We start from the raw sequence: 15,436 nt of genomic DNA on the forward strand, positions 1-15,436 counted from the left end.
TCAAACATTACATCGAATCCACGAACGATTAGAATATATATCCGGTTTAGTCCGGATTAGTTAGGTCTATGCATCCCGCTGGAAGTTATGAACTTCAATCTTGGAGAAATACTAATCAAAACCATACCGAACCATTGCAACTTCTAAATGATATAAACGAGTAAACAGATGGTAAAACAAGCTAAACAAAATCAATTAATAAGATGTGTATTCTAATAGGAATCATTCCAACAAGAAACATGGGAAGAAACCTAACACCCCAAATCAACTTGTTGAATAAGCGATATTCACTGGGCCAAGAGTGCTAGGATTGGTCATTGGGGGTCGCTAGAACGAAAAGAAAAAGGGGGATACGAAAACCATCCATTCCGGTTCTATCCAGCAAGCAACAACAACAATAACTAATTCGTAATCAACAACGGATCCATCTTCGCCATTCTCCTCGTTCTTGGATGGTATTTCGGACAAGAGATCTTTGGTCTTGATTTTGTCCTAAAACATAGTGAGTTACAGTCCCATCAGCCACTACTCTCTGTACGACAAAGGTTGTTTATACAAGATAAACATAAATATATACATACATGTATGCATTGTAAACATAAATGTTAAATCATATATGAATGTGTATGTGTATTGAAAGAGAAGAGAATTAATGTTTGTATTTTCATACGCACCTTGTTTCTATGGAGTCTAAACGAGTCTGAAAGCGTATAACATTGTCGTGAATTTGAAAACACACATTGCTTTCAACTCACCCATTAAATAGGTTGTAGTACGCACATATATGGTGGCATGGTGGACATGTAATTTTTATTTTAAAAAAAAGAAGAAAAAACGATAAAACTAAGAAAATTAGATAAATTAAGTAAATAAAGAATAAAAAATAGAAACAAATGGAAAAAAGTGACGGCTAAGATAAACTTAAAAATCAATCTAATTTACTAAACGTTATCTTATATTTTAAATTAATTATAAAGATTAATCAATTATTAATTTAAAACAAAATACCCATAAAATATATAACTTAATAAAAATTCTTCCTCATTAAATGTTAAAGATCTCAATTATTAATTTAAAACAAAATACCCATAAAATATATAACTTAATAAAAATTCTTCCTCATTAAATGTTAAAGATCCATCATCTATTGATTTTGAATAAAAAAATCATGGACTATCTAACTCAATTATTAATTTAAAAAAAAATACCCATAAAATATATAACTTAATAAAAATTCTTCCTCAATAAATGTTAAAGATCTATCATCTATTGATTTTGAATAAAAAAAATCATGGACTATCTAATTCAAAACATTTCTATTCTAAACCTGATATAAAAATTTATTAGTTTTGAAAATATATATAAATCATAAAATTTTAAATATCTCAAAAAATAAATGTTACTGTATTTATTTATATTTTGATACTTATAATTTGTATTAACATTTAAGTTTTTGTTATGATATTTTTTATTTCCAAATTTATATACATTATCTTTTATATAATAAATTTGTATACAAATTTTTATATATAAAATTAAGTATATTTTATTGATAGAAATATATTTGTTAACATTTGTCATATATAAATATATTTGAGATATTTTAAACTATAAATTTGAATTTTATAAAAGAATTTAATAAACAAAACATTATATAGTGATTGAATAATTTATGGTATTTGGGTTTCTAACTATTTGAGATGCAATCGAAGATGAACAAATGAGGGATGATTTTCCCATCTGAATTGCAATATTTGGTATTGATATATACAAAGAAATCTAACGACTAATGTATCAGTTAACATACAAAAAATCTGTCAAGTATATTACATAGCCTAAATCTACGCTTCTTTCCTTCTTTTCGGATCGAGATTGCTGCAGGGAATATTTTCCTTGTATGTTGATGTGTAGGCGAGTAAGGCGAAGCTGATTGCTGGATTAATGAATCCTTCGTGTGGTGTTATGAGCTGGGCCTAGTTTCAGATGACTCCTCACGTGTATGAGCTGCTGTGTCACGTATCGAGCTTGAGTTTGAAAGAAAACCGGCCGAGCTTCATTGAGGCTATGCATCCGAATATATACAGCAATTAGAGTTTCAACCTAGCTGAACAAACTGGGAAATAAATCTGCTAAATACAACAGTTTCCTAAATTGTAGGATATGCGAATATACATTCCCGTTTACCCCCCTCAAGTTGGTGCGTAGATGTCATGTACGTCCAACTTGCGTAAGAACACGTCGAACTCCTTCTTGCCGAGCGCCTTTGTGAATATGTCTGCGAGCTGATTAATCGTGGAGACGTGCCGGACAAGAATATTTCGGTTCGTGAGGTGGTGTCGGATGAAGTGACAATCAACCTCGATATGTTTCGTTCGCTCGTGAAACACATCGTTGGAGGCAATCTGTATGGCCGATTGTCTGTCACAGTGTAGCGCCATTGGTGCAACATGATTGACACCGAGAGTGACAAGCAACCCTTTAAGCCACAAGAGTTCGCAAGTTGCTGCCGTCATTGCCCGATATTCAGCTTCGGCTGATGATAGGGAGATCGTGTTTTGGCGCTTCGATTTCCATGAGATTGGAGATTGGCCAAGATGTATTAGATAGCCGGAAAGAGACTTACGAGATGTCGGACAACCAGCCCAATCTGAATCACACCACCCATATAGACGAAGGTCTGAATCTGCTCGGAGTAAGATTCCTTGACCGGGATTTCGTTTAAGATATTTGACAACACGTAGTGCCGCCTCCCAATGTGCAAGCTTCGGTTCTTGCATGAATTGAGAGAGTATGTGGACTGCGTAGGTGATATCGGGACGTGTCGCCAGCAAATAAATGAGCCGGCCAACAAGTCTTATGTACTTCTCAGGATCGGATATTGGTTCTGTGGTTGTCAGTCCCAGTCGATGATTCTGTTCCATCGGAAAGTTTGATGGTTTGGCTCCCAAAAGTCCAGTCTCAGTGAGTATATCAAGGGTATATTTGCGTTGGCAAAGAGATATACCCAGTGGTCCTCGTGCCACTTCAATTCCGAGAAAATATTTGAGTGTACCAAGATCCTTCATGTGAAAACACTGTCCAAGATAGTCTTTGAACAATCTGACGGTTGCCGGAGAATTGGCTGTCACGAGAAGATCATCCACATATATTAAAACATGAATCCGAATACTTCCCTTGTCAAAGACAAACAACGAGTGATCCGATTGGGATTGCTGAAATCCATAATCCTGGAGAGCCGAACCGAGCTTTGCGAACCAACATCGAGGGGTTTGTTTGAGACCATACAAAGATTTGCGTAGTCTGCAAACAAGATGCGGAGAGAGTGGTGTAAAACCCGGCGGTGGTTTCATGTATACCTCGTCATCAAGATCACCGTGTAAGAACACATTATGAACGTCCATCTGATGAACATCCCACTGCTTTGCCGATGCGACTGCGAGAAACGTTCTTACCTTACCATCTTGGCAACGGGTGCAAACGTTTCATCGTAATCTATACCTTCGGTTTGATTATTACCGAGAATTACCAATCTTGCTTTTCAGCGTTCAATGGAACCATCAGAGTTGTACTTTATTCGGAATATCCATTTGCATCCGATGGCTTTCTTTTGGAGACCAAGAACATAGAACACTCAGGACAATCGCAGACTGTTGCCAAGAGAGACAGACCCAAATTCAACAGAAACAGTATGCCGACTGTCCGGTAAAATCACAGAACACGGCGACATTGGTGATAGTTCAGATAAAACAACCCTGTTTCCTGTCATGTGTTGAGAGCAACCAGAATCTATAATCCAAGGAATGTCGAGCGGCTTACCAGTCATTGTGTCGGTGCAATTGACGTTGCTGGAGTTGAGCAGCGTCATCAGGGATCTCCATTGATCTTCGGTGATGCCAGAAACAATGTGTTTGTCATCCTCGATTATTGGAGGGGGAGCGGAAGTCAGTGCCGAGTTAGCGGCAACTGTCATGGCATTAGCTCGTATAGGTCGACTACGATCTCCCTGGTTCATTGGAGAAGGTTGTTCCCTTCCACGTCCAGATCTGTTCCTAGGCCTTTCTCCCCACCAATCCGAAAAACCAATGATTTGGAAGCATCCCTCAGCCACGTGACCTGCTCGGCCACAATTGGAACACATGGCAGTTGCGTCCTTTTCAGCAGGCTTTGGCCGAGGCTTCTGTTCAGTGCGTGTGGCAAATGCTGTTACTTCATGTCGTTCTTCTCGGGCATACGAGGCATGATGAGTGTCCTCGTCTTGGATTATCATGTTATATGCTTCTTCCAGTGATGGCAGAATTTGTCGAGAGAGAAGATTTGATCTCACCGTGCTGTAGCGTGTCTCATCTAACCCGAGGAGAAATTCATAAAGTTTGTCTTCTTTCTCTCTTCTCCAATGCAGCAGCAATATCGCACGAGCAACGACCGCATTTGCAAACTTTCAAGGACCGAAAATTTGCCAAATCATCCCAGAGTTTAGTGAGTTTGCCAAAGTATGCTTCAACTGTCATTCCGTTCTGACGACAATTAGCAAGATCACTTCGAATTTTGAGAAGTCGATGATGAGTAGTCTTTCCAAATCGACGCTTCAAATATATCCACAAATCGGTGGCAAATTCACGATGAACCACATCGGAACGGAGATGTGATTCCAGCGTGTTTTTGAGCCATGATACAATGAGGGCATTGTTTGTATCCCAATCTTCAAAGTCCGCCGAATTAGAATCAGGTTAAGGAATCGTTCCACCAACGAACCCAAATTTCTTCCACGATTTAAGTGCTTGACGGATGTTAATTGGCCATTCATCGTAATTGTCTCCACGCAGCAATGGTTGAGACAAAATTAAGCCAGGGTTATCGCTAGGCGTCAGATCGTAGGGCGATATGGTACGTCGAATCGTGGCTGCATTGTCGCGGCCGTTCATGTTGGGTGTCGAGTTTGAAGTGTTGGTCGGGTCAGGATTCGATGGTAAGGTCAGAGTCGGTTCGGTGGAAGTGTTTTCGGTGGCCATAGATTCGAAGGTTACAACGGAATTTATGGTGGTTCGGGCTCTGATACCATGTCACGTATCGAGCTTGAGTTTGAAAGAAAACCGGTCGAGCTTCATTGAGGCTATGCATCCGAATATATACAGAAATTAGAGTTTCAACCTAGCTGAACAAACTGGGAAATAAATCTGCTAAATACAACAGTTTCCTAAATTGTAGGATATGCGAATATACATTCCCGTTACTTAGGAGTCATTGTCGAGCTCTACATACATGTGTTATGGATTGTAAGGGAAATACTTCGGAGATAGAAGAAATTAATGAACACAACTAATGAACACAAAGTTATAGAGAGTCTAGAGGTACGGATACACGTTTTCCAAAGAGTATATTTACCCCACACAAAGTCAATTCGGGTTAAGGCGAAATACTGTCGAGATACAACAAGATTTGTTTTTTTTTTCTAAAATCGAAACTCGGAAAAAAAACTCATACTCATACTAAAAAATATTTAGAATGATTTTGTGTTTTTTTTCTCTTTTCAGAATAGATTGATGAATAAACTCTTAATAAGTCTGAGTCTATATTCTCCCGAAGTTTGTGTTTCTCCTAAGTCGGTCAGTTTCGGTTGGTTTATGTGTTCCGCATGGTTTGTCAAGTTGTCATCTATTGCGGAGAACCGGAGGGTTTATTTTCCGAGATACTGTTCGACCCGCGGGATCGACCGGGGTCCGAACCGAAGGGCTATGCGATGGATTCTCCACTCTTAAAAATAAAAGGTCTGAGTTTGTAAAATCCTCCGTCTCTAGCGTCCAATTCCAAAGTCCTTAGGACCTCTCCTATGCGTTGACATCTCTCATCCAATTGAGGTTGTATCACGTAAGCACCTGTAATGAAAATATTCTTTATCACGACTTCATGTTGTCCAGGATTGGCTTTCGAGGGTACAGACCATTGAAAACCAAGTCCATGCCCTACTTGACGCTAGAGAAGCTCAAATTCAACAATTATGTCTTTCTGGATACTGTTCCAAAAAATTTGTATCAAGTTATCGCTATAGCAAAAAGATATTCAAGATGTGCAAAGTTGTTGACGATCTCATATCTAGCGGAGCCTTTGATGTGGTGACCCAGATCCGCCCCCCACCTAGGGTGGAGATGATACCCACAGAACCCATGGTTGATCGTGAGGCCAAGCTTGCAATGGCATGGGGTCATCTTAGAAATGATCATGTTGGAATCTTTGGTCTATATGGCATGGGCGGAGTAGGAAAAACCACTCTTCTCAAGCATATCAACAGAAAGTTCCACGAAGAAGGAAATGACTTTGACATAGTCATTTGGATTGTGGTGTCTCGAGATGTTCAGATTCTGAAGATTCAAGAAGAGATCGGAGAGAAGCTAGGCTTGAATGACGAGGGATGGAAACAACAAACGCAAACTAGGTGGGCGATTGACATATACAACGCCTTGAGGGAAAAGAGATTTGTATTGTTGTTGGATGACTTATGGAGCAAAGTAAATTTAACAGAGATCGGAGTCCCGTCACCTAATGGAACGAATAGGTGTAAAGTAATATTCACCACTCGATCTCGGGAAGTGTGTGGGTCCATGGAGGCCGACGATGAGATGGAAGTCCAATGTTTGAGTCGTGATGATGCATTAACCCTATTCCGAGAAAAAGTTAAAAATGTATTAGAAAGTGAGCGGGACATTCCTAATCTCGCAGAAAAAGTAGCGAGAGAATGCCAAGGTTTACCACTAGCGTTAAACGTCGTCGGTGATGCCATGGCTCGCAAAAGGACTGTAGAAGAGTGGTACTATGCAATCAATGTCTTGGAATCATCTAACGCGAAATTGAAAGGTATGAAAGATAAGATCCTTTCAATTTTGAAATACAGTTATGATGATTTAATGCGTAATCCATTGGGTGAGAAGATCCAATTATGCTTCCTATATTGTGCTCTATTTCCTGAAGATTATCGAATTTCCAAGGGTTTCTTGGTGGATTGTTGGATAGGCGAGAGACTTATAGATAGAGATGGAGATATAAAAAAAGTTCAGTACCAGGGTTATTCTATCATTGGCACCCTTGTCAATGCATCTTTACTGATCGAAGAGGGCAAAGATTTTGTGAAAATGCATGATGTGGTTCGTGAAATGGCACTTTGGGTGGCATGTGATACGGGGAAAGAAGAAGAAACTTTTTTCATAAAAGCGGGTGCCAATTTACATGAGATGCCAAAGATTAAGAATCAAAATAATGTGAGGAGGATGTCATTGATGTGTAACCGGATCCAGAAGATTTCTGGTGGTCCTCAATATTCTAAGCTGAAGACCTTGTTCCTCCGAGATAACAAGTTGGTGGAACTATCAGATGACTTCTTTCAATTTATGCAAGGTCTCATATGTTTGGATCTATCGGTGAATATAGATCTCAATGAATTGCCGGAGTCAATATCAAAGTTAGTATCATTGAGATTTCTCAACTTATCATTGACAAAGATAAAACGATTGCCAGATGGTTTGAAAGAGTTAAACAGACTTATCTACCTTAATTTGGAAGGAACATTTGAGCTTGAGAATATTCATGGAATATCAAGTCTATGGAGGTTGAGAATATTGAGACTAGTTGGGTCTAAGGCAAGGATAGATGTGGATACAGTGGATGAATTACAACTTTTGCACCATCTAAGTGTTCTAACCATAAGTATATGTGATCACTGTGCTGTGGAAAGACTTGTTAGAAATGTGAGTTTCGTTCGCTGCATCAGAACACTAAATCTCGAGGATTTTAGTCAGGAGATAGAGATAGAAATATCGACATGGTGGTTACGGAATCTGCGCGAGGTAACAATATTCAATTGTGGAGGTATAAAGGATTTGACTTGGTTGCAATATGCTCCATATCTTACTTCCCTATGGGTATCAAGATGCGGGAAACTTGAAGAAATAATAAGGGAAGAGAAAGCGGGGAATGGCGCATGGAAGCCTTTTCATAGACTAGAGTGTTTAGGATTGGAAGACCTGCCAGAGCTGAAGAGCATCTATTGGTCAGCTCTTTCCTTCCCTTGTTTGAGCTTTATCAGAGTTCATAATTGTCCAACTCTGAGGAAGACGCGGCTGGACGGAAGCCTTCCACTAGATCTTGAAACCTTTCAGATAGATGCAGATGTCGATAGACAGAAGATTAATCTGCGGATAGATACTTATGGTGAACATTTGGCCTCCACATCCGAGGTATCTTCTCTTTCTGAATGTCGTCATATGGAACTTCCCAACTCTCTCATTATATTCAAAAGTTTTATTCAAGCTTTTCTAAAACATGATTCCATCCGATCTCGAAACATTTCAGGTTGAATCGAGGACTCCTTCGTTGATAATATCCTGTGTAGAGCTACCCGATATCGCTCGTCTTCATAGCGGGGTCTGTTGTCTTTCTTTTCTTCTCCTTTCTTCTTACTTTTTGAAAGATGATTAATGAATTCTTCTTCTTCTTTAGATGGATATTCCACAGCGTTTCCGTGGGACAGAATCTGAGATGTCGACCATACATTGAAAAGATTATAATTAATATCGCGGACAGGTAAGGTGAAAATACGATCTTGTCCACCAAGCTGATGGTCGTCATTCTGTTAAACGCCTTTTATTCATCCTGCTTGTTTCAGGTCGAAGAACATGATATTTTGGACAAAAAGCCAAGCAGGAATCTCACAAGTCATCACATTTGCCCAACTACGCATTCCGAACGTTGTTCATCTATTGATAATAATAATAAGCATGAACCTATATATATATCTTCCCCGTTTGTTCTTTAGTTATGGTGCTTCTGTGTTCCTATTTTGATGCTACTTTATTTCATTTGCCAAGTGTTTCGTAAAGGAATAAGACAACGATTGTTTTATTTGAATTTTTTATAATAAAATATTTTACCAAACATCGAACTAATTCGGAGATAATAGGATACTATATGAATGTTTTAATAGGGTATTTGGTATTTGGTCCTAGAAGAAGATGTGGCTTATATTTATAACGCTCAACAATTTCTTAGTTATTTCTTTTACGATACAAATGACGGGAAAGAATCTTATAACATAAATATTCTAATATTTTAGATTTTTAACATAATTATGTAGATTTTTTATTCTATATACGATTTCTGATTAAAAATTCACGAAATGGAATCATAAATTAATTTTGGGTTTGATTCAAATATTAATGGTCTAAAATTAAATTTGAACTAAGATTAATTTGATCCAAAATGAAATTTTAATAAAAAAATCAAGTTTAACTCAGTACTCCATCGAAACTTTTTTTTTTTTAATGAAAACTCCGTTGAAACTTGATTCAGAACAATTGGTTGAAACCGATTACGACTTTACATAGATCACCAAAGAGGAAAACTGTTTTATTGTATATAATACTAATAATTTTTTAAAATATTTTTAATTAGCTATTTATCATTATTTGATACCAATTAATTATCAAATCTATAAATAACTAATTATAATTTTTTAAAGCATAGTTTTTTTAATCAATTTAATTTTTTGGGGTTCTCAATGAAACGGAAGAACGGAGAAAATTCGCCGAGGGTTGGCTATGATCATGCACGATATTGTCATGAAATTCCAAAGAGGATCAACGATCGGAGTTTTTCAAACGACGGGATTGAAAAACACTAACGATGTTTAGTCTTATACATATTATTTAAAATTATTCAAGATAATCTATTAAAATGTTTAGAGAAATTACAATATTAATACCTGAACTTGTCAAATTTCTCAAAATAAAACCACAATTTTAATTTTGCATTTTAAAACCTGAACTTTGAAATTCATGCAAACTTTATAAACTATATCAAATTTTAAAAGACAAAAAATAAAGTCGAGGTTTTATTTTGGAAAATTTGACAGGTTCAGGTATTAATATTCTAATTTCCCAAATATTATAAATATGGACCAAACCATAAACGTGATGGTGTGTATGTTCATATTGGGTTGTGTTTCGGACAAGATATTTTCCTGTCTGAAAACAATCAACGTGATGGTGTATGATTGGTGCGATATAAATGCGTCAGTATGGATACGATATGATGTATCTCAAAGCAGTGTGAGTACGGTCCCATACGAATTGTACGCTTTAATAAGCCATGGACCCAACTTATGGTTACCAATGCACCGATATATACATCTATCAGTCATAATGTCCCTTTATTTATACCAATACCAATGTAACTATATATTGTTTTCTCTTGTTATGCTTATTACAATATGCAGAGTGCTAACAATGTTTTCTCTAATTAATATTTAAGATTAAAAAAAATTACAGAGGCTGTCCATTTATCCACCTTTGAAACATGATGGAGCCTTCCTCCGGTTTATACTCTACGGTATGTCCACAACCCTACAAGACCGAAAGAGTTGAAGAGCCATAAGAACGACCAAATGACGAGAAGAACTCTCAAGGGCTGAGAGAAAATAGAGGAGAACACTTGCTTTGATGGTGGCGAACGTCATCTTGTTGGCATACGTCCTCGTGTACCTGCCCGGTCGAGACAACGGTTCGAGAGAGAAATCTACGGTTTTATGAGTATGAAAGACGGAAACGATTACGTTCGGAGAAGGAAGGTATGTTACCCGGCGACCTGGTTGTTGATGATCCACGGCCTCCAGTCGTCGACGATGGAATAGTTTAGGGATCGTATCCATGCTTGAGTTCCAAGGAAAGGCACCATCATGTCGTGATCGCCGCTGTTTGTTTCAAAAATCCCCGAACTCGTTAAAACACCCAAATCAGTTCTTGAGAAGCAGGGGATGGATCTATAATCTGACCTGAAAACGAGAGACCGGTAACCCTTGAGGCTGTTGTTCAAATGGTACGGTATGCTGCTTCTGATGTCGTAGTCGTAAGGCATTCCCCAATTGCATCTCACCCAATTTCCTATACTTCCCTGTACCCGAAACCCTCCAAACCTTAAGCCTAACATTGTTCACTTTATCACCATATAACTCTCGATATATATATATATATGTATATATACACGTATATACCTTCACCACGTGAAGCGCTCTCCGCACCTTCTCGTCGTTAGCCCAGTACGATGATAACAAATACCGATATGTCTGAATGCGAAGGCGAAAGCAATTACATGTATAAAACATATGTAATGGAAAGTGAAGCAAAGATCAAAGCCAAGAAGATCACTCACGTAGCAATCAGAAGCTGGAACCGAAAGGCTTGTGTTTAGAAGTTCTCTACTGTATCTTCTTCGAGTAATGTCTGATAGAGACGGCCTCGGAGAAGAAAACTCACACAGTGGAGTCAGGATAAACGCTCCGTTTATCCTCGAAACGCACTGTTATCGACCACAGAAGTTTCGACCATCATTCAACTTGTCAATCATCGCGGTTGCGGTTTGATGTACTTACTTATCTTTCTTTGTTAAATTGTAGAAGAAGATATACCTTATCGTAGTCTTGAAGGAGATTCAAGCATTCCGAGTTACTAGGATCGACATCCCAATAATTTCCTCCGCAGCTTCTCTTCAATGACTACAAAGGAATAGATTTCATAACTATAGTTTTGGTGGTAAGAAACGAGAGATCGGTACGATTCTATATACCTCGTAGAGCTCGTCCGAGATCAGTCCCATTCCATGAGCATACGGGATTTTGGAGTTGCTATCAAAACTGCCGTCCGTCTTAGGGTTCCCGAGAACATATCCCTATCGAACGCATAACGAGAGAAACAAATCTTCAATTTCATGATTGTTTTTCGTCAAGATATCTATCTAGCGATTAGCAAATTAGGCAATATAAACGGATGCACCTGAAGATTTACTCGAGGTCTAAAGCCTTTGTCATTTCCTGCATCGCCATGGTTTCAAGATTTGTTACGATGTGAGAAATATACAATTCAATCAAAGGAAACAGATGTTCATAGAGATGTCGGGCCGAAAAGCAACATATATACCATTGGAAATCTCTTGAACGATTGCCGGGACAACCCTACCAGAGTAAGAATCTCCCCCGACATAAAACGGATTCGACGTGAACCGTGGATGATCAATCAGCCACTTCGAAAGCAAAAACAAATGATCAAAACCATTTATTTATGGAATTCTAATCATACATTACATGTGTATATATATATATATACCTTTCTAACAAATTCGTAGACCTGTACGGCTTGTCTCGTGTCGCTAGGTTTATCAGCAAGCCGAGTTCTTGCGTACGAGAAGCCGGTTCCAACGGGTTGGTCCAAGAATATTATACTCGCGACCTATAAACGACCCGAAATCAAGGACGAACGAACGCATTTTTGTGGATAAATTCTTCGGAAAAAAACCCTCGAACCTTAGTCCATGAATATGAAGTGGAGACCAAGGAAGGGACACCTCCATTGTAATCATCAACCTCGAAAGCCAAAGGACCTGCGGGATTTCATCTGATTAGAGAAATCGTTGACAACTCGGATAATAATTTTATACGGAAAGAGTTCGGATACCGATCTCGAAAGCTAATCCAGAGAGTGAAGTGCAGCCAGGTCCTCCACTTAACCAAATCACAAGAGGGTCTTCTTCTGGATTTCTCTCTGATTCTATGAAGTAGTAGAAAAGGTTCACCCCCTCTCCCTCGCCAACGCCAACATATCTAAACCAAAGAACCTTAAACCGATCAAACGTTTTGAAAACGTGCTTACAGTAATAAATAACGGATTATAATCAAGATCAGGACAAAACCCATTACAGGAAATTCAGTTAAACACGCACCCTGTTTCGAGCTTGAATGGCAGAGGACCTTCGAAACCAGGAAGAGACTCAACGGAGACACCAGAATCGACACGTTGAGCCGCTACAAGTATCATAATTAAGTGAAATATCGAGAGATAATACGCTGTTGCCATTTTTGTTTTCGGACAACAAATTATTCAAACAGATGATGGGGTGATAAAATCAGAGGGTCCGGTTCCGTGAACCATTCGTCCTCTACGAATTTGTTTTTTATTTTTTTAAATTATTAAATGTGGGGAGTTTATCATTGAAAAGGAGATGTTTGGATGATAGAAAATTTAAAATTGATGCTCCTCGTTTTTCCATGGAGGAAATCAAAATGCATTGACTTATACATATAGTAATGGCGTATTGACATGGAGCATTTCTTTTCCGTCCTTGTCTCTCTATATATATTGGATAATGTTTTTTTGAGAATTGTTTTATAAAAAAAACAAAAAAAAAAATAATCTACATAACTTATGTAAAATAATAATATAGCATCAATTCTAATTTACGTAATGGTGAAGTTAGATCCTATATACATAAACAGATGATATTTTAAAAAAAAAACTCAGTGTTTATGAGATTTACCTTTTGATATTCGTCGTGTCTATATTCGAAATTTCCTTTTTATACAGCTTCCGAAACTCTAAATCAAACATTGTAGCAAAACTATGACAATATCCTTGATATAAAATTTACATATAAAAAAAAAACAATTAATAGTTGGCTCAGGTATTATCATTTATTCTAGTTCAGTTGATGATTTTCCAACTATTAATTGTTTTTTTATTCTTTATTTTTCATCCATCTTGACTATATAAACGAATTTGATCTGCGGCTCGTGAATCAACTTATTTTCATTAAATTTGGTTGGAAAAATTATAAACCCGAAAAAAGAGATCAGGCGAGCCATTTCACCATGAGCTGAGTTCGTCACGGTTCAACTCAACCGACCAACGAATGGGCTCACGAACCAGAATATTTTTCAAAAAAAATTATTTATTTGATTTTTAACATTATTAAAATTTTAAAAAAGTTAGAAGGAGATTACAATATTAAATACTCAGCTATACTCAAACTTCCATATTAAATACTAAAATTTTCAATTTCCATATAATATAAACTATTATCAAAATTACATAACAAAAACTCAACTATTCAAATTTTGCCAAATCTCAAATTCCGCACTAGTGATAAGAAAACATTGTAATTCTTTTTTTTGGTGGACCAAATTATAAGGTGGTGTGATTACAGGTGCAATTCAGAAATATTATACTTAGGAATTGGAAGAAATGAATTGTTCAAATCGGAGAAAAGAAAGAATTGCAAGATTATTTTATAGTTAATGGTTATTTTTTCCTTAAAAACCCATTGTTTTTCAAGTATTTTTTATTATGCGAAGATCTCACATGAGTATATATTCTTTCGCTGTCTTTATATAATCCGAATCTTAAAATAGATATATATATATATATATATAAGTATATGCATTGGGGAAAAAACGTGGAGAATACAAAATTCACAGTCAAACAAAAAATTGTTTTTCTCAGCAGAATATATTATTATGAAATTAAAAACAAAAACAAACAAATTCGTAGAGGACGAATAAATGGAAAGCGGACGGAACCGGACCCTCTGATTTCATCACCCCATCATCTGTTCTGAAATAAAATGTATCAAATTTCAATAAATTATTAAAGATAATTTTCGTTCTAGACAATTTTATTTATTGAAATCATTAAAATACTATTAATCAAAGTATATATGACTTTTTCTTTGTTTTTTTTTTTAAATACAAAATAACGTAAAATGTAAGTATTAATGTGTATTAAAAACCAATCACTTTGAATGTGAAAACCACAAGTTGGGTCCATAACTTATTACAGAGGTTCGCTGTCTGAAAAAAAAAAATCCAAAGTACATAAAAACAAGAAAAGTGTACATACAGCTAAGCGTTTATATGGCACTGATACGTGTGTACCGAGTCTAGAATTTATACCCGATTCACAACTCACCGCAAGGATACGGATCGTCGTAACACGGGGTCGAACGCAAGGACCGGTAGCTAAATCTAAATCCTAATCGAGACTAAATCAAAGCAAGCAAGTAGAAGTGATGGTGGAAGTGTATGGAAAGAATAGAAAATATGGAAGCAAAACAATAAAAGCGAGTAAACTAGCTATCTAAGATGACCGTGGGTGTCGGGACCGTATTCGCGTGTATGGGTATATGCTAAGTATGCGAGAATCACGATATTGAATTTGTATTCGGGAATCGTCAAGCAACAAAAATAGAGAAATCACCTCCCGGCATATAACTCACTATCTAAAGTTCTCTAAATCCATATCCCTATGTGATTTATCAAACTAGATGCATAAAGAACACTATCATCAATCCTAGATCGATAAAACCATATTCCTATGTGAATAATACAATCTATTCTATCGATTTCGATCCGAAACTAAACCCATATTCCTATGTAGTTCAGAATCTGAAATAATTGGCCAAGGGGTCAGCAAACACCAATCGAATAAAGCACAAATCGATAAAACCGAAACAAATCCAAATCGCAACCAAGTTAGGGTACAAACATACCCAAAACACAAACGAATCCCTAACCCACAGCCGTGGATCTACTCACGGTTCATGGAAAAACACAGAATAAAACCAGAAA

At 37.1% G+C, this 15,436-nt stretch overlaps 2 protein-coding genes across 6 annotated transcripts; one reads left to right on the forward strand and one right to left on the reverse strand.

Moving 5' to 3' along the window:
* The first annotated feature begins 4,881 nt into the window (after positions 1-4,881).
* LOC104825819 (disease resistance protein RPS5-like) lies at positions 4,882-8,859 on the forward strand. The gene is made up of 5 exons (XM_010558210.1): positions 4,882-5,019; positions 5,916-8,225; positions 8,341-8,412; positions 8,488-8,571; positions 8,654-8,859. Exons 1-4 carry the CDS (start codon positions 4,882-4,884, stop codon positions 8,542-8,544), a joined length of 2,577 nt encoding a protein of 858 aa, XP_010556512.1. The 3' UTR covers positions 8,545-8,571; positions 8,654-8,859.
* A 1,309-nt stretch (positions 8,860-10,168) lies between these two features.
* Positions 10,169-12,989, reverse strand: LOC104825787 (serine carboxypeptidase-like 18). Of its 5 annotated transcripts, none has more exons than XM_010558172.1 (14): positions 12,757-12,989; positions 12,492-12,637; positions 12,341-12,417; positions 12,144-12,266; positions 11,958-12,060; positions 11,814-11,851; positions 11,608-11,709; positions 11,450-11,536; positions 11,194-11,340; positions 11,036-11,107; positions 10,817-10,935; positions 10,622-10,735; positions 10,481-10,560; positions 10,169-10,388 (listed from the first exon to the last, which is right to left on the reverse strand). In XM_010558172.1, exons 1-14 carry the CDS (start codon positions 12,888-12,890, stop codon positions 10,363-10,365), a joined length of 1,368 nt encoding a protein of 455 aa, XP_010556474.1. In that variant the 5' UTR covers positions 12,891-12,989; the 3' UTR covers positions 10,169-10,362. The 5 variants fall into 5 exon arrangements, with proteins under 5 accessions (XP_010556474.1, XP_010556475.1, XP_010556473.1 ...); XM_010558173.2 differs by having other exon boundaries at positions 10,481-10,526; positions 10,630-10,735; positions 12,757-12,988; XM_010558171.2 differs by having other exon boundaries at positions 10,177-10,388; positions 10,481-10,526; positions 11,450-11,527.
* Positions 12,990-15,436: the final 2,447 nt, after the last annotated feature.

The sequence above is a fragment of the Tarenaya hassleriana genome, unplaced genomic scaffold (genome assembly GCF_000463585.1).
Source record: "Tarenaya hassleriana unplaced genomic scaffold, ASM46358v1 Cleome49, whole genome shotgun sequence".
Classification (NCBI taxonomy): domain Eukaryota; kingdom Viridiplantae; phylum Streptophyta; class Magnoliopsida; order Brassicales; family Cleomaceae; genus Tarenaya; species Tarenaya hassleriana.

Coding starts and splice junctions, on each gene's coding strand:
- LOC104825819 (XM_010558210.1), top strand. CDS start 4,882: ATGGTACGTCGAATCGTGGCTGCATTGTCGCGGCCGTTCATGTTGGGT. Junction 5,020..5,915: donor CGGTGGCCATAGATTCGAAG/GTTACAACGGAA, acceptor CATGTTGTCCAG/GATTGGCTTTCGAGGGTACA. Junction 8,226..8,340: donor ATTTGGCCTCCACATCCGAG/GTATCTTCTCTT, acceptor GAAACATTTCAG/GTTGAATCGAGGACTCCTTC.
- LOC104825787 (XM_010558170.2), bottom strand. CDS start 12,890: ATGGCAACAGCGTATTATCTCTCGATATTTCACTTAATTATGATACTT. Junction 12,267..12,340: donor CTTCATATTCATGGACTAAG/GTTCGAGGGTTT, acceptor GGTCGTTTATAG/GTCGCGAGTATAATATTCTT. Junction 10,936..11,035: donor GAGCGCTTCACGTGGTGAAG/GTATATACGTGT, acceptor TTTCGGGTACAG/GGAAGTATAGGAAATTGGGT.